Source organism: Sardina pilchardus, chromosome 24, assembly GCF_963854185.1.
Source record: "Sardina pilchardus chromosome 24, fSarPil1.1, whole genome shotgun sequence".
Classification (NCBI taxonomy): Eukaryota; Metazoa; Chordata; class Actinopteri; order Clupeiformes; family Clupeidae; genus Sardina; species Sardina pilchardus.
Genome location: NC_085017.1, coordinates 24,276,550 through 24,302,981, shown reverse-complemented (window position 1 = coordinate 24,302,981; position 26,432 = coordinate 24,276,550). Strand labels below are relative to the sequence as shown.

General features: G+C 44.4%; 2 protein-coding genes across 2 annotated transcripts in view; both read left to right on the top strand.

The window, feature by feature from the left end:
• parp10 (poly(ADP-ribose) polymerase family member 10) overlaps positions 1-5,413 on the top strand; it is a 124,635-nt gene extending 119,222 nt beyond the window's left edge. The window contains exons 5-12 of the mRNA XM_062529097.1: positions 174-404; positions 565-1,700; positions 1,810-2,022; positions 2,302-2,419; positions 2,520-3,569; positions 3,689-3,822; positions 4,291-4,465; positions 4,669-5,413. Of these exons, the coding sequence (XP_062385081.1) occupies positions 174-404; positions 565-1,700; positions 1,810-2,022; positions 2,302-2,419; positions 2,520-3,569; positions 3,689-3,822; positions 4,291-4,465; positions 4,669-4,967 (3,356 nt within the window). The 3' untranslated portion in view covers positions 4,968-5,413. The remainder of the gene's footprint in view (positions 1-173; positions 405-564; positions 1,701-1,809; positions 2,023-2,301; positions 2,420-2,519; positions 3,570-3,688; positions 3,823-4,290; positions 4,466-4,668) is intronic.
• Positions 5,414-5,576: 163 nt separating this feature from the next.
• On the top strand, positions 5,577-26,211 carry cpsf1 (cleavage and polyadenylation specific factor 1). The gene is made up of 38 exons (XM_062529096.1): positions 5,577-5,736; positions 6,224-6,389; positions 6,518-6,545; positions 7,123-7,256; positions 7,357-7,437; positions 7,714-7,865; positions 8,351-8,497; positions 8,998-9,137; positions 9,423-9,533; positions 9,799-9,892; positions 10,038-10,125; positions 10,674-10,826; positions 11,263-11,314; positions 11,447-11,538; positions 11,818-11,892; positions 12,029-12,109; positions 12,866-12,958; positions 13,994-14,110; positions 14,602-14,743; positions 16,806-16,984; positions 17,223-17,362; positions 17,748-17,928; positions 18,058-18,261; positions 18,357-18,446; positions 18,569-18,715; positions 19,198-19,350; positions 19,763-19,879; positions 20,221-20,311; positions 20,560-20,644; positions 20,856-20,997; positions 21,579-21,731; positions 22,610-22,786; positions 23,068-23,134; positions 23,268-23,315; positions 23,516-23,671; positions 24,685-24,814; positions 25,586-25,724; positions 25,919-26,211. Exons 2-38 carry the CDS (start codon positions 6,246-6,248, stop codon positions 25,964-25,966), a joined length of 4,371 nt encoding a protein of 1,456 aa, XP_062385080.1. The 5' UTR covers positions 5,577-5,736; positions 6,224-6,245; the 3' UTR covers positions 25,967-26,211.
• The last annotated feature ends 221 nt before the right edge of the window (positions 26,212-26,432 follow it).

Here is a 26,432-nt window from a genome sequence, read left to right as displayed (position 1 = left end):
CAAATGGGAGTCATATTCTATGCAGCCTAGAACACAACCATGGTATTTTTTTTAAATGAGCTCACAGTATTACAGAATGCCTTTTTCCAGTGCCTCACAAGAGCTGAATGCGATGTGAACTACTGTGATCTGACACTGTTGCAATTGTCTTTTCTCCGACTGTCAAATTCCAGATTTTCAGAGCGTCTGTGCCAAAGTCTCTAAGAGACCTCTGGAGGGAGCCAAGCTCTGCCTAGAGAGGCTGGAACGCACTGACTCCATCTTGGTGGAGAACCTGCACCCAAGCACCTCAGAGGAAATGCTGAACTTGTATTTTGAGAGCAGTCGTGGTGGAGGTGAGGAGGTGACCAATGTCGAAATGGTGGCAGAGGGCGTCGCCAGAGTCTCCTTCAAGGACTTTGAATGTAAGACAGATGGCCATACTTTGATTGTGTGATCTTAAAAATATTTTGAGTTTTGAGTGTAGAATTGTTTCGAGGGGTCAATTTGATGTGTATACTGTTGTCTGGTTTGGATTGTAGGAGTCTTCTGAATATGTGTTTATGTGTGTTTTTTTTTTAACAGCGGTGGACAAAGTTGTAACAAAGACGCACATGTTGGACAATTCAACATGGATTGTGAAGCCTTATTTCACAGTTCTTCTGCCAGAGAACATTGTCCTATCTAACGGAACCTCTAATTCTGTTCCCATGGAGATCGATCCATCGCCGGTTACCATAGTGCCCCCTAGACACCCAGTGAGCCCAGGTGCACAAGCGACTCCTCTGGTTGTTGCCAATGCACAGTTCACTCAGCAGCAGACGATCCCAGCCAGCCTGGCCAGCAGATCCCCAACCACACCAGAACCTCCCAGTCCCAGCAAGGCCCAAGGAGTAAGCCCTGGAAGCAAAGCAGCAGCACCAGCTCCAACAGCAGCAATGTCCCCTGCAGCAGCAGCAGCAGCAGCCAGCACCAAACCCAAGCCAGCTCCAAGGCTGAGCGCTGGGCCTGTGAGCAGCAGCATCGCTGTCTCTGACCCAGTCAAACTGTCTCTTTTGGAGAAGAGCTGTAGGCTGGAGGAGCTCCAAACAGCGCACTCCAGCTCTAAACTGAGCATCACTAAAGATGGAGTGTCGATATCTGCGCCTGACCAGCTCGGCGTGGACAAGCTCAAGAGCGCAGTCTTGGAGTTTCTAGGCGGCATTGCTCAGTGTCCTTTGCCCCTCGAGCCGCACAAGGCAGATTTTTTGGCTAGAGAGGATGTCAAAGCCAGGCTCCTTCAGACACTGAAAGATCAGAGACTGCTGTCGACTTACACTGTGACGGACGGCGTGGTGTCTGTAACATCCCTATCATTAAGTATGGCCAACGGGTCTTGCCAGTTGATCAAGTCTCTGATCTCCGAATTCAGTATACCAGTACAGAGAGACTATGAATGCAACCTCTACTGCCAAGAATGGTCCACCTTCCTCCAGACCCTCAGCTTCTGTTCAGCCAGAGTGGCAGACGGAGGGGCGAAAATCACTGTGACAATCCTGAAAGGCATGGAGGATGAGGCACAAACCAAAATCATCCAGTTCCTTAGCACACCTATCCAAAGGGAGACGGTGATCTCCATGGAGCCAGGCAGGCTGAAGTATTTGCAGATCCACTGTGAGCAGCTTCTGGCTGATATGGACCAGGTCACCTTGTTCCCTTTGGAAACAGGAGATGGATTAACTGTATGCTTTTTGTTTTCTTATCAATACAAATATTACTTTAGAATTGCATTTAATTAAAATTACTCCAAAATGTTGTGTTCATGTCCTCTTATCCCCTTGTTGTTCTTAGATCAGTGGTAAGGCAGGAGAGTGCCAGATGGCCGAGGAGGTTCTGCGTGCCGTGGTGGAATCCATCTGTACCAAAACCATCACGGTGCGCCAGCCCGGTGTGGCCCGCTTCCTGGTGGAGCACGAGGGCTCCAGCATCCTGGCGGAGCTGCAGGCCAAGTTCCAGGTGTACGTCAGCATGGACAAGGTCCACTGGGAGCCACTGGAGGAGGAGGTGAATATGCTGTACCATATGATATGAATATATCATGTGTCATTATTTGTCTTCTGAACTGTTACTTTACTGTTACGTTAATTTGCTTGTATTGTGTGATAATGTTGTTTCATCAATAGTATTAATACTTGGTTGATTATAGACAAATATAAACACAAGATGGCATTGATTGATATACTTGCTGTGTTGATGGTATTTCGGGGATTGAGTCGATGCAATGTTTATTTTTCTAGTGAATTCGGATTTGTGAACTCATGTGTAAATATATTCTATTATTAGGACATCTTCGCGTCTGGTTGGAAAATCATGGCCCAGGAAAACTTCCAGAGAAATGGTGATGCTTCGGCTTCCAGTTCTACACCAAAAGCTCTTGTTGCTGATCAAGGAATGGATAGATGTAGGTGTTAGGAGATGTTCTTGAGTACATTTGAAATGCATTCATCATCATTATGTCAAGAATCTTAATCTCCCTTGATTTGTCTGTTCATATCACCCAGCTCGCATAGAAGAGGCAAAGCAGCTTTTGTCTGCCATTGATGTCAGTCCATCTGACGGACGTACTAGCCTAACCTCGCAACACATGTCGTCTGAAGAGGATCTATACACAGCCAGTGGAGGAGCAGCCAGTGATGGCACAGATGCTTCAGCCATGCAGACTGAGGCGAGCCCACAGGCCAGTCCTCTGACTGGGCCCGAACCGTCGCCTCTGGTGCCCCAGGACGCTGAGCTGGGCCTGGCCACGCAGATGTCCCTGGAAGCCATGGACGCCTCCAACCTGGACGAGAACGCGCGGATGTCCCTCGCCATCCAGTACTCCATGGAGAGCAGCGCCAAGAGGTCTGCTCCAGAGGACGACGAAGAGGACGAGCTGCAGAAAGTTCTCGAGCTCTCCCTGCGGGACTTTTCCGCCGCTGGTGCCGTTGGCCCAGCCAGCGAGGAGTCTCAGCTGAAACAGGCCATGGAGCTGTCCCTGCAGGATGCCATACGGGCCGCTAACGTGGCAGAGATCTTTGTGTTCGCCACTTACACCCACGACCTGATCCGCACCGACATTGCCCTGGGGAAGAAGGTAGGCCTGAGGCAGTGCGAGGAGAAGGTGGAGAGCAGGAACCTGAAGAACATGACCGCCCACCACCAGAGGTGCCTGGACCTCATCAGGAGGAAGCACGCCGTGGACATCCGCGTGGAAGGAACCTCGGCGATCATCTCCGGTTTCAAGGATTTTGTCGCCGAAGCCGTGCCAACTGTGAGGGACTTTGTGAAGAGGATGTGCAACGTGACGTCAGACGCAGAGATCCTGAAGACGGTGCAGTGGGTGTGGCACGAACCAGGGTTGGTGGCAGCAGCTACCCCCTATCCTCCCGAGGCCATTGTTTACCTAGAAAATGCTTGGAAGATGAGACAGAGGAAAATTGATATTCTGCTTGACCATCAGCCTCACGTCATTGACTTTGAGAAGATGCAGGAGATAAATGTGGCGTCCGGGAAATCCCTGACCGTTGCCAGGCAGTTACTCAGCTCGGCAGACCTCGCTGTGGTTGTTCCCGGTAAGGAGAACGCGGACGCATGTTTAACAACAACATCCATTAGCTGTAAGAGCTGTAGCTCTTTAATGTGCAACTCACATTATGCGCTAATATCGATGTCTGTCTTCTGCTTCAAACAGAGGAAGAGTTCAGCCTCTTGTCCAGCCTGCCCGATGTGGCCCGGGTGGACGAGAGCTCGGACGAGTTCCAGGACGTGGTGAGAGAGTTCTATGAAAGCATCCAGGAATTCCACAACAAAATCAAGATCATTAAAGTAAGGCTCTGTCATATGATCTCACTGAAATGCAACACTTTTTTGGAGGGTTTTCATACAATTTGCAGGCAATTCTGTGATGTCTAAGGCTTCAAATTCTCTGGCACTATGACTTGTTTCAGGCGTGGGCCAGGATATTAATGTTCATATTCTGTGAGTCGCTTTGGACAAAAGTGTCTGTTAAATACAATAACCGTAATTATGACCATGACCATATATCGGCTTCAAACATTTCTGATCGCTTCAGGCACTGCTTTAAGTCCTGTTCTTTGCTGCATAGGTGTTGGTATTCAACTAGAATATAGAACTAGATCAGTGAGCTACATCTAAGCCTAATACAGATGGAAAGATGTGTGAAAAAGCAAAAAAAGTGACTAATGATGTGAAGGCTTTAAAGCTGCACATAATTATAACTTCACGGGTGTCTTTAAACTAGAGCTCAGTGATCTAACACAAGCCATCTTGCAGGTGGAGAAGCTGATGAACTCACTGCTGTACAACCAGTACAAGCTGAAGAAAGCCAGCATGCTGCAGACCTCCACGGACCCTCAGGTGGAGCGCACACTCTTCCATGGCACCAGTGAGATCAGCGTGAAGGAGATCTGTGTCCACGGCTTCAACAGAAGCTTCTGCGGGAAAAACGGTGTGTGTGTGATGGCTGTTGTCATGTCCATTTCATCTGATAGTCCTCTTTGAATCCTTTGATTAAATGCATATTTATATTCGATATACACAGAACACACAGAGAAGTTTGAGTAATTCCTAATCAACATTTTAAACACTTCCATGAAAGTATGATTTATCCATCTATTGCCGAAGGGTAACATAATGTTTTTTTCCCCACAGCTACTGTGTATGGACAGGGGGTCTACTTTGCCGTTAACTCTGCACTGTCTGTCTCGGACACATACTCTCCTCCCAATGCTGATGGACACAAGTTCATATTTATGGCAAAAGTCCTGACAGGAGAGTACACTGTGGGGAAACATGAAATGAAAACTGCACCACTGAAGGAGAGCTCAGCCATTCCCCTGAGATATGATAGTGTGGCTGATAAATCCACGTCACCAACACTGTTTGTCATCTTTAATGATACACAGGCATACCCAGAGTATCTTGTCACATGCCAGAAGATTTATCGGTGAACAGACCATTGTGAAATGCAACTGATGCCTGTGAGGTGTATATAGAAAGGGCTTTGCTCTTCCTTTTTTTTTTGACATTTAACATATGATTTTGTTTATTTTAATTTAATGGTTAAATAAACATCAGCAATGTAGAATGTAATTTGCATTCATGATAACTGACTGCAAACCAGATGCGCTCTTGAAGTAATCACTCATCATCAGCCCATGTACATGTACTCTACTGATCACTCCTCCTGCACTCTTTTTTGGACAGTCTCACTGTGTTGTTCAAACACAAACTTTAATTGCATAAAGCATATATGATGATGAATGCAGATTAAGATAATCAGAGCTGTTATAGGGGTTTACATTAAATGTAATTGCATAGCATCATGTCTTAAATATTTTATATTTCATTTGTTCGTCAAAATGATGCTGCTGCTGTCTGAAATAAAACCCATGAAATAACCCACCACTTTGCATATTTTGTGTGATCCTTTCTCACAGGCTCAGTATGAGTTTCATACTTGCACAGTTCATGGTTTTATCATTCTAGGAACATTTCTTTGGACTCTATTGTTCCCCTACCGGTCATATTTGAAGGGTACCACATGTTGCATTGTGGGATATGTGATGAATGGATTCGAAGAAGGGGAAGCGAGGAACAAAGTCATTCCTTTAATATTGTAAAGTCGTTGTTGAGCTGAATTAGCTGGGAAAGCAGCAATGTTAATGTGAAATTGTCCAGTGGACACTATTATTTGGAAACGTTAAAAACCATTGATAGGTACGGCTCACATATCTGCAGTAACTAGATCGGACCATTGCACCAAGCTAACGTTACCATGCAGACTTGTAGCCACTAGCGTGCAAGGAATAGCTAGGTGAACACTTGTGTGACAGAAGTCACCAAGCGTTACTGTACTTTAATAAACTGCTCACTTGTAGGCATATATGAAGGTTGCTACACAGCGACTTAAACGCTACTTTGTAGACATTACCTGATTGTTTGTAACTGCACAGATCAACACACTTACTAGCCGGCTAGCTAGTTAGCTTACCTTGTGTTACCTTGGATTTCACCGTAGTTTGTGTTTTGGGACTGTCATGTTACTATCAATACGCCAGTTTACATGATATGGTAGCCAAATACAATACGATGGATTTGTACATACTACACAAGTGCTTATTTAGAGATAAATGATTACTCATCGTGGAAATATAACGTAGAACCTGTATAATCATTACATATCGTTACCCTTGTTGTCGATCAGGTGCTGACATTGAGCCAGGAGGATGTATGCTGTGTACCGTCAGGCGCACTCTCCTACGGCGGTGGAATTTTCTGTTTACTGTAACTTTATATCTAGTGAAGAGAAAAACTTGGTGGTAGCAGGCACTTCACAGCTCTATGTTTACCGAATCATTCATGATGTGGAGGTGAGTGGTAGGATCTTCAAAATAACCTGTTCCAACAATGCATGTCTCGACGTGGATATCCTTTCACTGATTAATATTAGAATGATTAGGCCTAACTACATGTTTCTTATACTTCTGGCGGATTTCAGAGTTCAAACAAGACAGAAAAGGCCACAGGTAAGTGTTCTTGTGATCTAATCCTACATGTTGTTTCTCCTAAATTCTGTCATTTACTCTTCAAATAACTTTAGGAAGGAGAGCTCACATCAAATAAAATATATGCAAATGAAAAATATATTATATTAGATTCAACTTTATTGTCATTGTGCAGAGTACAAATACACAGAATACAAAATGCAGTGTGCGTCTAACCAAAAGTGCAGAAAAGTGTTATGTGATATACACAGTATAGGCAGAATGAACAGTGTGATATATAGTGCAGTGTAGACATTAGACAATAGTATACGTTTAAGAAGGTGGAATGGTTTACAGTAATATAAATTAACTATACATATGTGCTGTGTATTAGCAGCAACCTCAGGCCCTATAAGAGCAGAATAGATATGGATATGCAATATGAACAATGAACAACATGTACAGATATGTGCAGTGTAGTAGCAGTAACATTATATGAGTAGTTAAAAACGGATAAAGATAAATGCAGTGTATTGACAGTAATATACAGAATTAATTTGGATATCAAGTATGAACATTATAGACAGATATGTACTTAGACACTTTATGTACTACCTAGATGTCAAGAGTCGCAAGGAGAAGCTGGAGCAGGTGGCCTCCTTCTCTCTCTTCGGTAATGTCATGTCCATGGCCAGTGTCCAGCTGGTTGGCGCAAACAGAGATGCTCTTCTCCTGAGCTTTAAAGACGCAAAGGTAGGTAACCACATAGCCATCTAAATGCCTGTCCCATGTCCTGCTGAAGACCATATATAACAGTATTGTTCTAACGTGTTTACATTATCTTTGTCCCCAGCTGTCAGTGGTGGAGTATGACCCAGGCACCCATGACCTGAAGACTCTCTCCCTGCATTACTTTGAGGAGCCAGAGCTCAGGGTACAGTGTGTTTACTTTTTCTAGTTGAGGAACATGCATTTATTTTTCAAGAAATATATACGTTCCTTCAAATTGTGCTGCTTTTGAGAGTGTAATGTGTGGATGAATGATGGAACAAGATCAGTGATTATGTTGCTAGGAACAGGCCTAAGTGTAAATAGTTCCAGGAGAAAGTTTAATACATCTATTATGTTTTTCAATCAGGCACCAGCTTTGACAGGAGCGCTGAATATCAGCGGACGGACTCATTTTCTCTCTGTTTTGTTTCACATAAAGGACGGCTTTGTGCAGAATGTACACATCCCTATTGTGCGCGTGGACCCAGAGAATCGCTGTGCAGTGATGCTGGTCTATGGCACCCGGCTGGTGGTGCTCCCCTTCAGGAAGGACACCTTGACTGATGAACAGGAGGGGATTGTTGGAGAAGGGTAGGTCCATATTTCAGTGGTAACTTTTCTTTCATGAAATGTCATAATTGCAATTATTCATGCGTCCAGTCATTCATTCCCTCATTCCTGAATAAGCATCTGGCTCAGTGTGCACATGTAATGGTAGCCAGCTGGTACATACATATACTTATAGCCAAAAGTATTAGAATTAGAGCAGAGACTCTCATTCTAAACTAAGAATGGGATGTGACTGAAGTTCATATGTGAGTCAAGGCAGGTGAGCAGATACTCTTGGCAATATAGTGTAGCTGTGCAGTAATTACATCAGGTAAACCCTCCCTCGTGAGACATGCTGGGGAAAAGACCTTAGCGCCTGTGGGTTTTAGGTCACTTATTAGCGTGCTTGACTCCTAATCCGAGTTCAAGTTCAGGTAAGTGCAGGGCTGAGCCGCGCAGTCAACACAACCAACAACAAGTTGAGGAACGATCTCTGATATGTGGCCATTGTTTCTCTGTCTCTACAGGCAGAAGTCCAGTTTTCTCCCCAGTTACATCATTGATGTCCGGGAGCTTGACGAGAAGCTACTGAACATCATCGACATGAAGTTCCTGCATGGCTACTATGAGCCCACTCTGCTCATCCTCTACGAGCCCAACCAGACTTGGCCTGGGTACAAAAATACACACACCTACACCCCAGTTTTGTTAGATTTGTATGCATTTTGAATGTATGAACTAGAAAAGCACTCAGAGAGCGCAGACCTCCACCAAGCGAAAAACATAAGTGCCACCTGGATCCAGACTAGTATAGAAGTATATTTTTGGGCGTTTTATACCTGTTATTGATAGTAACAGTGGAGAATGACAGGAAGTGAATGGGAGAGAGTCGGGGTGGGATCCGGAAAGGACCACGGGGCGGGAATCGAACCCGGGTCGCCGGCGCGTGGTGTAGGTGCCCCAGCCAGTTGCACCACGGATCACTCCCAAAATTGAATGGTTTCTTCCTGAAAATTTCATCGAAATCCATCCATAACTTTTTGAGTTATTTCTCTAAAAGACAAACAAACCCTGATGAAAACATAACCTCCTTGGCGTAGGTAATGATTATGTCTGGCCAGTGAGTGGAGTGCACAAGTGACTGATGTTTGTATCGTTGTGTTGTGCTGGACAGGCGTGTGGCGGTCCGACAGGACACCTGCAGCATCGTGGCCATCTCCCTCAACATCATGCAGAAGGTGCACCCGGTCATCTGGTCACTCAGCAACCTGCCCTTTGACTGCACACAGGTCATGCCGGTGCCCAAGCCAATCGGTGAGTGATCCCCACCCTCCTTCATTGGCCACGCCTTCTTTGTTTTTGTTTCACCTTCAGATGACTTTTGAGCTATCTGTGTAATATATGCAAGAATGTCATTGTGTTCTTAAAATGGCACCAACCTGTGTGTGTGTGTGTGTGTGTGTGTGTGTGTGTGTGTGTGTGTGTGTGTGTGTGTGTGTGTGTGTGTGTGTGTGTGTGTGTGTGTGTGTGTGTGTGTGTGTGTGTGTGTGTGTGTGTGTGTGTGTGTGTGTGTGTGTGTGTGTGTGTATGTATGTACAGGTGGCGTGGTTGTCTTTGCTGTGAACTCGCTGCTCTATCTGAACCAGAGTGTTCCTCCATATGGCGTGGCCCTGAACAGCCAGACCAACGGGACCACGGCCTTCCCTTTGAGTGAGTGGACTGACACCCACACCAGCCCAGAACTTCCTCACACACTTGTAATAGTAGGACGTTAACAGTTAAAAAAAGGATAAAGAAATTAATGATGTAGCTGACCAGTTTTTGGAAGTTTTGCAACTACCTCGTAGCCAGCAATAATTACATCTGGACTTCCCAGACCTATTTTTAAGAACACATTAGAACTGCAGAGAGAAACTGAGAGAGAAAGAGTTGCCTGGCAACTAACTGCCCTTGTCAATGTGCCTGGTCATTGCAGAGGTCCAGGAGGAGGTGAGGATCACGCTGGACTGTTCTCAGGCCACCTTCATTGGCTCAGACAAGATGGTCATCTCGCTGAAAGGTGGAGAGATGTGAGTAACGTTTTTTTCAAGTTGGTTTGACCTAAGGCCTCTATCAAAAGCCTATTTCAAATGCAATGCTTTAGTATTGTATTCCATTTTTATCACATGAAATTGACATCAGTGTGTGTGTGTGTGTGTGCGTGTGTGCGTGCAGCTATGTTCTGACCCTCATCACTGACGGCATGAGGAGTGTGCGCTCTTTCCACTTTGACAAGGCTGCCGCCAGCGTGCTCACCACCTGTGTAAGTAACACCTCCACCTCCTCCTCTCGCTCCCTCTGTCTTCACCTCTCCTGCTTGTGTCTCACTTAGGGCTGTGCAATTGATCGAATTAATCGATTAATCATGATTATGACTTCCAACAATTATGAAAAGAACATAATCAAAATCTAATGTTTATTTTGCTACATTCAGTTTCATAACAGTGCTGTCCTTTTGACTTGAGTTGTCGTGTACATGATCTTTTTTTACATGAATTGTTTCCTGTTGGATTATATCTAAAATTCAATTAAAAGATGTAAAAAAAAATGAAATGGATGATAGTTCCAAAATCACTGAGTAATCATGTTTAATAATCGTGATCTCAATATTGAACGAAATAATCGTGATAATGATTTTTACTATAATCGAGCAGCCCTTGTCTCACTCCCTCGAACATTGGTTCTCTCTGTGTGTCCGTTTTGTCCTTGACAAGCACTATTCCAAGGCGAGGCAGAAAGCACTTGAGTTCCTTTGTATCTCGCCTGCCGGTAAAAAGGTCACGTAAAGATAACGGCCTTCTCCTTCCCCAGATGATGACGATGGAGCCTGGTTATCTGTTCCTGGGCTCCCGGCTGGGCAACTCCCTGCTGCTGAAGTACACCGAGAAGCTCCAGGAGGCGCCCATGGAGGAGGACGAGGACAACGACAAGGACAACAAGGACACCAAGGAGAAGGACAAGCCGGTGGGTGCTCCCTCCTTCCCTCCCTTCCGGTTATGTTTACAGTAATTTCCCGCATATAAGCCGCATTGTGTATAAGCCGCAGGACTGTGTTTTATGCAAGTTAAGAGAAACAAAACCATATTAACACCATATTAACTGCCCCTCTGTATTAACCTCATAGCTGAAGAAATTTTGCTAAGTCAATGTATAAGCTGCGGCTAATAGTCGGGAAATTATGGTACATTGAAAAGATGTTGGTTGTGTTAAGTGTCCTCTGGTGCTGCTGTCTACCCCATGCAGCTTTTAGATTGAGATAGCAGCAGCAGCACTCTGGATTAACTCTGCGCGTGTCTGAGGTTTAAAAATAGCTTTTCGGTTGGCTGCATGTGAGCATTTTTGAGTCCAGCTGCAGTGTGCTTGTTGGCTTAACAAATGTGATTTGTGTTCCAATATTCAGGAGGAGCCGCCCACTAAGAAGAAGCGCATGGATTCAAATGCTAGTTGGACAGGTATATACCATTGGAGTTGTGTGTGTGTGGTGTGTCTGTGTGTGTGTTTTTAAAGATAAAAGAGTATTTTGTGTGAAGTATGTTTTTTTTAAATTGGCATATTGACACTTGCGTGGTTTTGTCTCCCCACAGCTAAGGCGTCCATGCCAGATGAACTGGATGAAATTGAAGTGTACGGTAGCGAGGCCCAGTCAGGCACTCAGCTGGCCACCTACTCTTTTGAGGTACAGCCTTTCCTCAACTCCACTTCAGCCCCATATAAGTGATGATAGTCTGCCCTGTAGTCCTAATGTCTTAGGTTATGCACTTTATCTTCCTTGTTGAACGATCACATAATATATACCATAGACTTTAAGGGTTCTTCAGCTGCTGTTGGTTAGGAGTAGAGCCGGATAAACCATCGGATGGAGATAAACTAGAGGAGTCATCACAGGCAGATGGAGCAGCTCGTGTTTGGGTGAATGACTGGCATTTACCTGTAATGTTTGTGTTCTCTCTCTCAGGTGTGTGATAGCATTTTAAACATCGGGCCCTGCGCCAATGCCTCCATGGGAGAGCCAGCCTTCTTATCAGAAGAGGTACTTATTTATTGCTCTTTTGCACCCAGAGTGTTTTTGCCAATGCAATTGAAAAATAAATGTCAAATATATGGCACCAGATAGACAAAATATTGTAACGTATTTAGGTATTAACTGCTCCTATGTCTCCCCACAGTTCCAAAGCAACCCAGAGCCTGACCTAGAAGTGGTGGTGTGCTCTGGCTTCGGCAAGAACGGAGCTCTGTCTGTCCTTCAGGTAAGAGTTTTTGTGTGTGTGTGTGTGTTCACCCTGGTACTTGAATGGTACACTGATGCTTAATATGGACTAGAGTGAGTGGATAGTATTGCATTTGTGTGTGTGTGTGTGTGTGTGTGTGTGTGTGTGTCCGAGAGAGCACTGCACAGAGACCTGCGGCGGTGAGGCTCGTCTGCCGCAGGTTGCGTGTGTGTGCGAGAGGAAGTCTGGGTTTACCAGGGCTCCCTCAAAGATCGTGGGAGAAGCCTTTAAAACACCCAAGAGACAGAACCAGGGGCATGCCACCCCCTCCTCCCCACTCCCTCTCTAAACCTGCCCTCTTCCATTCCCTTCCAGCACCCCCCCTGCCCAACCTACTCACCCTACCCCCCTCCTCAAACACACACACACACACACACACACACATATATTTATTTGAGGGATACTGCCCTTAGCTGGTACCACAATCACACGCCCTCACAATAATGGCACAGTTACAAACCTCTACACACCCAAACGATTGCATCAATGAACAATGCACACACACATGAACATACTCTTACATAAACTCACACAACTGGCAATGAATATCAGAACTAGCCTGACAGTTAAACTGGCTTTGTGTTCATAGAATTCCTAGTGCTTGACTTGACTTGTTTGAGTTGTCTGTCGTTCAAAACCCTGAGAACATCTGCCTTTCCGAGTGTATAGTCCTGTGTTAACATAGTCTTGTTTCTGTTGGTGACCCCATCACCCTCTTCATCTGCCCTCCCATAGCGGAGCATCAGGCCTCAAGTGGTCACCACCTTCGAACTTCCTGGATGCCACGACATGTGGACGGTCATATCCAGTGAGGAAAAGCCGGAGCAGGTGAGCTTCCCCTCGGCACACAGTGGCCACCAGTTCAGACACTAATATTAGTCACAGAATGCAGAACAAGCAGCCCCAGCCGTGGTGCAACTGGCTGGGGCACCTGCACCGCACGCCGGCGACCCGGGTTCGATTCCCGCCCCGTGGTCCTTTCCGGATCCCACCCCAGCTCTCTCTCCCACTCGCTTCCTGTCATTCTCTCTACTGTCCTGTCCAATTAAAGGCATAAAAAGCCCAAAAAAATAACCTTTAAAAAAAAAAAAAAAAAAAAGAATGCAGAACAAGCAGTGACTGTCACATTACTATTTCTCTCTATTACTCTTTCCTTTTTCTTTTCTTGTCTTTTACCCTCTCACTCTATCTTATTCACACTCATTTCAACCATTCATTCATTCTTTTGATTTCCCTCTGTCGTCTTCCCGCTTTCTTGTCTTCGCTTACTGTGATATTGTCCTCTTCATTCATATCTCTGCCTCTCTTGTTCTGTAATTCATTCGTCCTTTTAAGTTTCCCCCTCTCTCTCTCTCTTGATTTCCCTCTGTCTTTATTCTTGTCGTCTCCTATTGTAATATTGTGCTCTTCATATCTCTGCGTCTCTTGTTCTGTAATTCATTTGTCCTTTTAATATTCCCTCTCTCTCTCTCTTGATTTCCCTCTGTCTTTATTCTTGACATTCTCATATTGTAATATTGAGCTCTTCATATCTCTGCGTCTCTTGTTCTGTAATTCATTTGTCCTTTTAATATTCCCTCTCTCTCTCTCTTGATTTCCCTCTGTCTTTATTCTTGACATTCTCATATTGTAATATTGAGCTCTTCATATCTCTGCGTCTCTTATTCTGTAATTAATTTGTCCTTTTAATATTCCCTCTCTCTCTCTCTTGATTTCCCTCTGTCTTTATTCTTGACATTCTCATATTGTAATATTGAGCTCTTCATATCTCTGCGTCTCTTATTCTGTAATTAATTCGTCCTTTTAATATTCCCTCTCTCTCTCTCTTGATTTCCCTCTCATATCTCTGGTTGTGTGTGGCAGCCCCCCGCTGAGGAGGGCGACAGTGAGAACGCGGAGGAGGAGAAGCAGGAGCCCACCATAGAGGACGAGAAGAACAAGCACGGCTTCCTCATCCTGAGCAGAGAGGACTCCACTATGGTATGTGCACACACACACACTCACACACACACACTCACACACACACACACACACACTCACACACACACACACACACACACACACACACACACACACACACACACACACACACACACACACACACACACACACACACACACAGGACTGTACCGACAGATACTTCAGGACTACTGAACTCTTTTCATGCTCGGTAGAGCAGTCAAAAATCAGCCTCTCGGCAGACCATTGCTCAGCACCTTGGAGCAGTACAGAAACCCCAATGGTGTTACCGGCATGCTTCACTAGTCAGCAAGGAAATGGGATTGAGCGCTTACAAGACAAATTCTGCAAGAGTGTGTGTGTGTGTGTGTGAACCTCTGTGTGTGCAGTGGTTGTGTGAGTCAAGTGTGTGTGTGAACCTACATACGTGTTTGTGTGTGTGTCTGTATTCTGTCTTTGTTTTCCTGTCCGTATGTGTGTGTCACCTTTCTCCTCTGGGTGTGTGTTCTCAGATCCTGCAGACGGGGCAGGAGATCATGGAGCTGGACACCAGCGGTTTCGCCACTCAAGGCCCCACAGTGTTCGCCGGCAACATCGGGGACAACAAGTACATCATCCAGGTGTCCCCCATGGGCATCAGGCTGCTGGAGGGGGGTAAGAGACGTCGTTAACCTCACCCCTGCCCGACGGGACAAGCCCAATTCACACCAAAGATTCCCGACGCGCCGAGACTGAGAGTTGCAGCGGTGTGAATTAGAAGTTGCACGGAGTTGCAAGCCGTCTCAAGCCGTCGCAGAGCATTGAACATGTTTAATCGCAGTTGCAAGGTTTTAGAACGTCGCGGCTCATCTCGTCTCGTCTCGTCGGGAATCTTTGGTCTGAACCCTACTTAAGAGTGACTAGGCTCTTTAATGCTCTCACCAACACACACTCAGAAAAAGTTGAAGGTATCAATTTTCCTTAGTGATCTAGTTTGGACTTTGCGTCGTATGAGGGTTCACCTATTGAGATCTTATGTAAAAGATACTTACCCCCAGCATACAAATTGTCCACCTTGTCCCCTGCTTGGGCTGTGGAGGGCATTGAAGGCAAAGTTTACTGGGTCATTCCACGCCAAATCAACCAGAGCCCACGCACTTGCGTCTCAAAAAAATCTGAAAAAAATACCATGTGTGCCTATGTTACCCAGGAGACACTCTGTAAAATGTTTTTGTGCTAAGATCAACACTTTTCAAGTAACAGCCAGTTTTACAGGGGGAGGGGGGTGTCAAATTTGTTCTGCCTCTTTTTTTTTGTCAAAGTTCACAAGCTCATTGCTCAAAAACTAGAATCCGTAGGAGGCTCAAATTTTGCAGGCTGGTGCATAAATAGGAATAGTATGCAGTAAAATCATTACGAGTAGTCTGGATGATCCTGCATGGTCATAGCAGTCCCTCAAAGTTGATCAACATTTTATTGGAGTTTTTGGCTGTGTTCTGTTTAGGCCTTCAGAAGACACATTTTTACTCAACATAGACTCTTGGGTTTTTTTTCTTATTGAGATAAGTAGAAACACTCTCCGAAAAAGCAATGAAGAGAAAAGAAAATCCATCAGGGACTGAACAGCAGACCTCACAAGTTTGAAAAATAAATTTGGATCTCATATTCAGAGCACCCTAACACCTTGTGGGAATATACAAAGATTTTTTTAATATTTTTTTCTATAATCTGCATTACCTCTTCTTTTTAAAAACACCAATTTGACTTGTCTTATGCAAATCTTTCTTTTTCATTTCCCACCCTGAACAAGGGCAAAATGCACCATAGAGATCTATTGAGAGATTTGTTTTGTATAGAGTAACCACTAGGTGCCACTAAAATCACTGAATCACTGAAATTGCCGGGTGGGGACAAAACATATTGATCTCAATGGTGCATTTTGTCCATGTTTAGGGTGGAAAATGAAAAAGAAAGATTCGCATAAGACAAGTCAAATTGGTGTTTTTAAAAAGAAGAGGTAATGCAGATTAACGAAAAAAATATAAAAAAAATCTTTGTATATTCCCACAAGGTGTTAGGGTGCTCTGAATATGAGATCCAAAATTATTTTTCAAACTTGTGAGGTCTGCTGTTCAGTCCCTGATGGATTTTCTTTTCTCTTCATTGCTTTTTCGGAGAGTGTTTCTACTGATCTCAATAAGAGAAAAAAAATCAAGAGCCTATGTTGAGTAAAAATATGTCTTCTATAAGCCTAAACAGAGCCCAGCCAAGAACTCCAATAACATTTTTATCAACTTTGAGGGACTGCTATGACCATGCAGGATCATGCAGACTACTCGTGGTGATTTTACTGCATACTATGCCTATTTATGCACCAGCCTGCAAAATTTGAGCCTCCTACAGATTCTAGTTCTTGAGCAATGAGCTTGTGAACTTTGACAAAAAAAAGAGGTAGAACAAATTTGACACCCCCCTCCCTCTGTAAAACTGGCTGTTACTTGAAAAGTATTGATCTTAGCACAAAAACATTTTACAGAGTGTCTCCTGGGTAACATAGGCACACATGGTATTTTTTTCAGATTTTTTTGAGACGCAAGTGCGTGGGCTCTGGTTGATTTGGCGTGGAATGACCCTACTATAATGTCAGTTAGTCTCTCCCTCTCTCTTTTTTGTGTGTGTCTCTTGTCTCTTTTTCTCTCTCCTCATCTGTTTTTTTTTGTCTTTCCCTTTCTCACAGTGACCCAGCTTCACTTCATCCCGGTGGATCTGGGCTCTCCCATAGTGCAGTGCTCCGTGGCCGACCCTTACGTGGTCATCATGACGGCCGAGGGTGTGGTCACCATGTTCGTCCTGAAGACCGACTCCTACATGGGCAAAACCCACCGACTGGCTCTGCAGAAGCCTCAGATTCACATGGTCAGCAGCAACTCCAGTTGTTTTTGCTCTTCACCATGCATGATGTGTACATTTGATTTAAGTCCACTTTCGGTCCAGTTTACCGTAATTTCCCAACTATTAGCAGTATACATTGATTTTGCAAAATTTCTTCAGCTATGAGGTTAATACACAGGGACAGTTACAGGACATTACTGTATATTCTATAATAGTTGACTGAGCTGAACTGAAGTGTTTTTGTCATGTTTCCTGATTACAGCAATCACGCGTGATCACGCTCTGTGCCTACCGTGACATCAGCGGCATCTTCACCACGGAGAACAAGGTCAGCTTCCTGACCAAGGAGGACGAGGGAACGCGGAGCCACATCGAGACCGAGCTGGTCATACAGGACATGAGGTAACCCCAACGACAGTACGCATGCTGCCGGACAAAAGTCACACTTTAATCTGGTAGATTGTTGTGACCACAATGTTGTTGTGTTGAAGATGTTCACTGACCACTCATTGTTTGGTCTTTCAATCGTTGAAACTGTGCCAATTTTCTCCAAATTCCATAATTGACATTTTAAAGATGCTCACTGATCACTCGTTGTTGGTTATAAATGATCAGCGTTTCAATCGTTGACTTATTGAACTGTGCCAATTCTCCACAATTCCACAATTGACATTTTGATTGAGTGCATATTCGCACACTGCAAGAAGCAATGATTTTTAAGAGCCTTACTCGCTCTGACTTGACCTCTCCTCCTGACCGCTCCTACCGCCTGTGCTTCTGTCCTCAGTAACACAGTGGACGATGAGGAGGAGATGCTGTATGGGGACTCGGGTCCTCTCACCAGCCCCACCAAAGACGAGCAAGGCAACCCGACCTCGACCTCAACGTACTCTGGGAAGGACGGGGCCCATGGCAAGCTGGACCCAACGCACTGGTGCATGGTGGTCAGAGAGAACGGAGTCATGGAGGTACGGTTTGAATTTGTCATTTAAAAAATTAAATTTTTTTACTTTTCCATCACATTTGTTTTTTCTTTAGTCGTTTCCTTTTGGACATCTTTGAGGCAGCTAAATGTTTCTTGCCACATTCCTTGTTAGATTTTCCAGCTTCCTGACTGGCGCCTGGTCTTCTTGGTGAAGAACTTCCCGGTTGGTCAGAGGGTGTTGGTGGACAGTTCAGCCGGCCAATCAGCAACACAGGAAGGTAAAAAGGAGGAGGTGACTCGTCAGGGAGATCTCCCACTGGTCAAGGAAGTATCCCTGGTGGCACTGGGCTACAACCATAGCCGGCCTTACCTGTTGGTGAGTCTAAAATCTCTAAAGATGTTTATAGGAAAACACAGTTGATATTTAACGTAAAAATGAAAAACTAATTGCATTTTTTGTGTACTTGTTAGGTCCATGTTGAACAGGAGCTTCTTATCTATGAGGCGTTCCCTTATGACCAGCAGCTAGTCCAGAGCAACTTGAAAGTGCGCTTTAAAAAGGTAAGAAATGGCCATAGCTGGCTTTCCGATATGTACTGTATGAGATATTTTTGCAATTGGCAATTGGTGCCTTTAACTCTGCTGTGGTCAGTTTGTTAGTAAACCCAACAACGTGTCTACAGATGCCACACAACATAAACTTCCGGGAGAAGAAAGCCAAGGTCTCCAAGAGGGACAAGAAGGCCGAGGGGCCTGGTGAGGAGGGCTCAGGGGTCAAAGGGCGCGTGGCCAGGTTCCGGTACTTCAGGGACATCTCGGGGTACTCAGGGGTAAGACGACACACACACACACACACACGTCACTAATCAGTGTCGGTATCTGAAGCAACGAGGCTGTTTGGTTTTTGGTTGATTCCTTTCATTTAATTGTTTTAATAGCACATATAGCACAAGCACAGGATGGCTCTTAAAACAAAAGCAGTTAAAATATTTGGCAGTTCTTGTAGAGTCACTGTCAAGTGTTGATTGATTCTTGTCCTGAAGAATTGCCTTTGGCAACGAAAGAGTAGCAACCGTGAACCAACCCTCCCCTGAGCAATCATGAACCAATCATCTCTCTCTCCCTCTTTCTCTCTCTCTCTTTCTCCCTCTTGCTCTCTCTCTCTCTCTCTCTCTCCCTCTCTCTCTCTCTCTCTCTCTCTCTCTCTCTCTCTCTCTCTCTCTCTCTCTCTCCCCCTCTCTCTCTCTCTCTCTCTCTCTCTCTCTCTCTCTCTCTCTCTCTCTCTCTCTCTCTCTCTCTCTCTCTCCCTCAGGTGTTCATCTGTGGGCCGTCCCCTCACTGGATGCTGGTGACGTCCCGTGGCGCCATGAGGCTCCACCCCATGATCATCGACGGGCCAATCGAGTCCTTCTCCCCGTTCCACAACATCAACTGTCCCAAGGGCTTCCTCTACTTCAACAAACAGGTGCCTTGTGTGCCACAGCTACTGTAGCACGGGGAAATCACAGAACTCAAAATGCCACTCATGCCATGTGCTCATGTGTAGGGTCTTGCTGTTGGTTATTTATACCTAACTGGATACCTAACTGGAGGAGAATCCATATTAAGAGACCACTTATACAAGCAAAAGTTCAATTTATATGGAATGTATTTTTAACATTGAACTGCATTGGTTATAGAACTGTACTATGTTTAGCTTACTGTACTTTAAAGGTCTTTACTCTACTTTCACAATATGTTTTGAATCTGCGCCTAAATATTATAGTATTGAACCAGAAAGCCTGTTATACATATTACATATACATATATGTAATAAAAGGACTTATGCTGATGTTTGTTTGTGTCTGTGTGTGTGTTTGTTTGACTGTGTCTTGTAGGGAGAGTTGAGGATCAGCGTCCTGCCCACCTACCTCTCGTACGACGCTCCATGGCCTGTCCGGAAGATTCCGTTAAGGTGTACAGTCCACTACGTGACCTACCATGTGGAGTCTAAGGTAACGGCACTTCCTACGATCAGCAAGCATGTCCACTGTATGGTCATCCACCAACATGCGAACCAGCCTTTTGCTGTCAAATTAAATGTCCAGCCTCTCTTTGTGTGAAATGTGGAGAGTATAGAGGTAGTAGTAGTAGTTGTATCGACATCCACCCCATTTGCATTTAGCTTTTAGTTGAATGTGTTCACTATATTAATGAATGTAGATATGGACGAGACTCATTCTGTCTGTTTGTCTGCCTGTGTTTGTCTGTATGTCTGCCTGTGTTTGTCTGTCTGTCTGTCTGTCTCTCTCTCTTTCTCTCTCTGCCTGTCTGTCTGTCTGTCTGTCTGTCCCAGGTATATGCAGTGTGCTCGAGCATTAAGGAGCAGTGTACGCGCATCCCCAGGATGACTGGAGAGGAGAAGGAGTTTGAGACCATCGAGAGAGGTGAGGAAACATCTGCATGGTCTCCATCATCACACACATTCACTGTCATTTCTAAAACAGATACAGAGACATGCGTGCCCCCACACACACACACTTTCACACTCCTACAATAGTGGACTGACACATGCACAGTTGCTTACATATCAACTATGAAGATGACCACTTTATCTGTGTGTGTGTGTGTGTGTGTGTGTGTGTGTGTGTGTGTGTGTGTGTGTGTGTGTGTGTGTGTGTGTGTGTGTGTGTAGATGATCGGTACATCAACCCTCAGCAGGAGAAGTTCTCTATTCAGCTCATCTCGCCTGTCAGCTGGGAGGCCATCCCAAACACACGGTGAGTTTGTGTGTGTGTGCGTGTATGTGTGCGAGTGTGTGTCTGTCTGTTTATACATTTCTGTTAAATTTATGTTTAATCACCCCATTCTGTGTGTGCTGTATTCGCCTCATGTGTTAATGTTAAATATTTATGTGTAACCTTAGTTTCTGTATGTGTGTGTGTGTGTGTGTGTGTGTGTGTGTGTGTGTGTGTCTATGCTTGTGATCAGTATTGATTTGGAGGAGTGGGAGCACGTGACCTGCATGAAGACTGTGGCGCTGAAGAGTCAGGAGACGGTGTCGGGCCTCAAGGGCTACGTGGCTCTGGGGACCTGTCTCATCCAGGGGGAGGAGGTCACCTGCAGGGGGCGCGTGAGTACAGCACACACACACACACACACACACACACACACACACACACACACACACATACACACACACATACACACACACACACACACACACACACACACAACACACATACATACACACACACACACACACACACACACACACACACACACACACACACACACACACACACACACACACATACACACACACATACATACACACACACACACACACACACACACACACACACACATACACACACACACACACATACATATACACACACACACACATTCATATTCACTCTCACTCACTCTGTGTCACAGTACAGTAACAGGAGTAATAGTGACACCATTGTTATGGCATTCTGTGCTACTCTAGTACTTGAACAGTCAAAATGTTTATGTCAGGATGTAGACATACTGGGTGTTGAGAGTTTCTCAATGGGTTATCTTTTCTCTGTGTGTGTGTGTGTGTGTGTGTGTGTGTGTGTGTGTGTGTGTGTGTGTGTGTGTGTGTGTGTGTGTGTGTGTGTGTGTGTGTGTGTGTGTGTGTGTGTGTGTGTGTGTGTGTGTGTGTGTGTGTGTGTGTGTGTATAGATCCTGATCCTTGATGTGATTGAGGTTGTGCCTGAGCCAGGTCAGCCCCTGACCAAGAACAAGTTTAAGGTGCTCTACGAGAAGGAACAGAAAGGACCTGTGACTGCACTCTGCCACTGCAGTGGCTACCTGGTGTCTGCCATCGGACAAAAAGTAAGTGAATACACACTCACACACACTCTGCATACACACTCGCTAATTGACTAGTAGTGCAGTAATTTATAGATGTTCATGTGCACAAACACTCACACACAGACATGGACATGTTTATAAATGCTCTCAAATTTGAATGTAAAAAACTGACACCCATGAAATGAAAAGAGGGTTTGCTTCCATGTTTAGGTAGCATATCTAAGCAATTGAAAAGATAAAAAAGCGAAAACCTCAGTAAGAACTCGATTAACCAGATCTGTAAATGATAATGATCATGTTTCACGTTGTGCAATGACAAGTAGGCTTGGTTGTTGATCGGCCACTGTGTGAAATCCCCTACCTCTAGCACAAGGGATTTAGCAACATTCCTGTGTATGTATTAAATGACATTGCTCTCAGTTATTCCACTCAATTATTGCACCACTGCCATACAAATGCAGTCATACCAAAATGAATGTCAAAGGTACAAACTTTAGCTGCTTCAGTGTTTTTTCTTGGTTCACATGTATACTGAAAAACAATGATAAGCATTCCATATCAGCTGCTCATATCGTACGGCTTTAGTGGTAACCATTGCTAACACGTAAAGACATGCTTTTAATTACTTCTCTGCATTTATAGCAGTCTGCTGTTAGAGTTCAGTCAAAATGATCGTAATTTCAGATGACTTGTACCCATACACCCATTTCCCCTGTGCTGATGATATTATTATGATGTTGTTGTTGAGATGATGTTAGCTGGTCATTTGTGCCAGGGCCATAATACAGTGATTTAATTTGTGATATCATTCTGGTATCCTCACAGTTCAGCAGATTCAGTGAAAACACAATCGCCCAACTTTGTCTTTCGTCCCCTCCACCTGCTCCTCTCTTGTGCAGATCTTCCTGTGGAGTCTGAAGGACAATGATCTGACGGGCATGGCCTTCATCGACACGCAGCTCTACATCCACCAGATGATGAGCATCAAGAACTTCATCCTGGCCGCTGACGTCATGAAGAGCGTCTCACTGCTGCGCTACCAGGAGGAGAGCAAGACCCTCTCGCTGGTCAGCAGGGTAAGGAACCAGGAACCAGGAACCAGACCCAGTCACAAGGGAACGGGGAACTAGTGGACGAGCTAGTTTAGTGCTTGGATGCATAAAAATAATGCGTTTCTTTAACCCTATGAATTGGAGAGGTTTTTTATTCCACTGATGTTTTCTTTGAATGTTGTTCTGACTGACTGACTTCACATCCATTGGTTCTAACACTCTGTTAGATTAGTCATTAGTCTTGGTCAATACTGAGTTTGTTTCGCAAACCTATTTGTCAATTTTATTGGGGTTCTTTTTTTCAGGATGCAAAACCTGTGGAGGTGTACAGCATAGAGTTCATGGTGGACAACAACCAGATAGGTTTCATTGGTATGTGCCATTTCAGTCTTGTCTATCATTTGGGCCATTGTTATTTTATTTGACATAGTTTCATCATGATAGATATTGCAATCTCACCTTCTAAATGTCTTATGCTCTGCATGCTGTCTGTTATTCTTTCTAGTGTCTGACAGGGAGAAGAATCTACTGGTCTACATGTATCTTCCAGAAGGTATGTGTTCTTCCCAGACTATTATTGGCAGTTCAGTACAATCTCTTAAATCACTTAAGGCATTCATGCAGAGTTGATTTTTCCTGAATCTAGGCTGCTGCTAAATTTGGTCACGTGTTTATTGTCCAGAAAGTCAAAAGCCAATTAGGGAGAGAGCTAAGAAAACATATTTTGAAATGGTCCCCTCTTTCTTTCCACAGCGAAAGAGAGCTTTGGGGGCATGCGTCTGCTGCGTCGGGCGGACTTTAATGTGGGCGCGCACGTGAACGCCCTGTGGAGGATGCCATGTCGCGGGGCGCTGGACCCCAGCAGCAAGAAGGCCCTTACCTGGGACAACAAGCACATCACCTGGTTTGGTGAGTATTGAGGACCTTGCCAGTTCAGAAAGGTCTTTCAGAGTTGATAATGAACTGCAGTTTAGATGTGCAAGGATGCCTCAGAAGGCACCTCCAACCACCAAATGTGAACTTGTGTGGTATGTAGAGTATGTTATGTTTCAACTATGTAGTGTTCATGTACTGTAAGTCGCTTTGGATAAAAGTGGCAAATACCGTACCATAGCCATGTTAGGTAAAAGTAAAGTAAAGTGACCAGATAAAATAATATTTTATCCAAAGCATAAAAGAGTGTTTGGAGTGTTTGCATTTGGTAATGCTTTATATCATGATGTCATATTAGTGATTTACACATTTTAGCTAATTAAAAATATAAGATATAACTAAGTAAAATACTAAGTTTGCACAAAGACCTTGGACAGAAAGTGTTATTTGTTGGATAACATTTCGTGTGGTTTTCAGTACCGACTCTCAGAGCCATTTTGGCCATAGTTTGTTAAGGGGAGTTTGGGAACCCATCTCAGTCATACTGTAAATGCCATAAGAAGTTAAAGTTTCTTATACTTTTTAACACTTAATGTTGACATGAGCTGATACAGTGTAGACATTGAACCTTGTTGGCGAACACGTATTCACTAAAACACACTATAGATGAGTTATTCAACTCAAATTACTCCATTTAAAGTATTACTGTAATCATTGGCTTCCACCTCCAGTTTTCCACCTGTAGACTGCCTCTTATAATCTCACTTATGCATGATGTTTTATGTGATTTGACAGTTATTACCAGTTAAGCTCTCAGTGCTCCAGGGTGAGGTTCAGGATTTAACAGCTGTTTCTGGCTGCCAGCCAGACCAGTGATATTTATTTAAGAGGGGTCTGATTTATTGTGTGTGTGTGTGTGTGTGTGTGTGTGTGTGTGTGTGTGTGTGTGTGTGTGTGTGTGTGTGTGTGTGTGTGTGTGTGTGTGTGTGTGTGTGTGTGTGTGTGTGTGTGTGTGTGTGTGTGTGTGTCACATGTGTTTCTTCATACAGCCACACTGGACGGAGGCATCGGGCTGCTGCTGCCCATGCAGGAGAAGACCTACCGGCGTCTGCTTATGTTGCAGAACGCTCTGACCACAATGTTGCCTCACCACGCTGGCCTCAACCCTAAAGCATTCAGGTACACACACACACACACACACACACACACACACACACACACACAGTATTCTTACACCACGCTGGCGGCCTCAACCCTAAAGCGTTCAGGTACACACGCACGAGCACATACTCTCTTCCACTCCCTGTTTCTCTCTTACTCGCGTGTGTAATACAGAAACTATGAACATATATCCTAAAAATTCCTACACACACACACACACACACACACACACACACACACACACACACACACACACACACACACACACACAGTATTCTTACACACACAGGGCCAACCAGAATTTGCACATACGTATGCACTGTTTGGCCAAAAAAGAGTCACCACCTGAATTGGACTACGCAAATACGGTAGGTAAGAGTGATGGCACGGGCAAATTCCATGATGACAATGCCAGGATTCATGGGCTCAAATTGTGAAACAGTGGTTCAGGGCGTATGGCACCCTATGGCATCATTTTCACACATGGATTGGCCACCACAGAGTCTAGACCTAAACCTTATTGAAAATCTTTGTGATGTGCTGGAGAAGACGGCACAGTGGTCCGAATCTCCAGTCATCAATACAAGAGCTTGGCAAAACATTAATTCAACGTTGGACGGAAATACATTTTGTGACATTTATTTATTGTAAACAATGCCACAGCGAATGCGTTTTTTTGGCCAGACTCTGTACATAATACCACCCCGGCCTTCTGAGTTATCTCCACAAATGTTGTGCTTGCGAGACATTACAAGTTTGTGTGTTGACATCTGGATCCTGTGTGAATAGGATGTTGAACACAGACCGGCGGGTGTTACAGAATCCCGTGCGGAACATTCTGGACGGGGAGCTCTTGAACAAGTACCTGTACCTGAGCACGATGGAACGCAGTGAGCTGGCCAAGAAGATCGGAACCACCTCAGACATTGTAAGCACACAGTTGCCCTTTACTTTTATTTGAAAACTGAAAATTGCAAAAATTGTCTGTACTTTCCCATTTGTTGAATTTTTCAAACCTTCTACACCACCACTTGTATCCCCCAGCCTGAAGTTGTATTGTCAAACAACTTGTGCATTTGACCTCGAAAAAATCTAATGAATTGACACATCTTTTTTTTTTAGATATTGGAGGATCTTCTGGAGATTGACCGAGTTACAGCTCACTTCTAAAGCCAGTTGTTTCCAGAGATTCTTTCACCACGCTGTACTTCTAAGTTCTTGTGTTTAGTTTAAGACCAGACTGACAAAAAGAGAGTTCTGTAGCACTCAAGTCTGGGAATGTTTTGGGACAAAATAATTTTGTTTTTTGTTGTATGTCTTTTTACAAAACCTCAAAAAAAAAAAGTAATTGAAGATTGTATCATGTTTCATAAAATATTTTGTAAACAAAAACAATTAAAAAAAACATTCCTCAACTCTTCTATGGATTATTATCTTCAGAGTATTCTCTGAAAAAAGATCAACTTTCCATTCCCCTCTTGACCCGTTCTTACATGTGTGATTGTACCTGTGCTTACAGCAAAAAGATTTCTAGACGATGACTACAATTTCAGACTTCAAGTTCTCTTGTCTGTTTTCATAAGATATATGCAGCTATGAGCTACAGGAGAGTCAAACATGGTTCTTGGTGTCATGA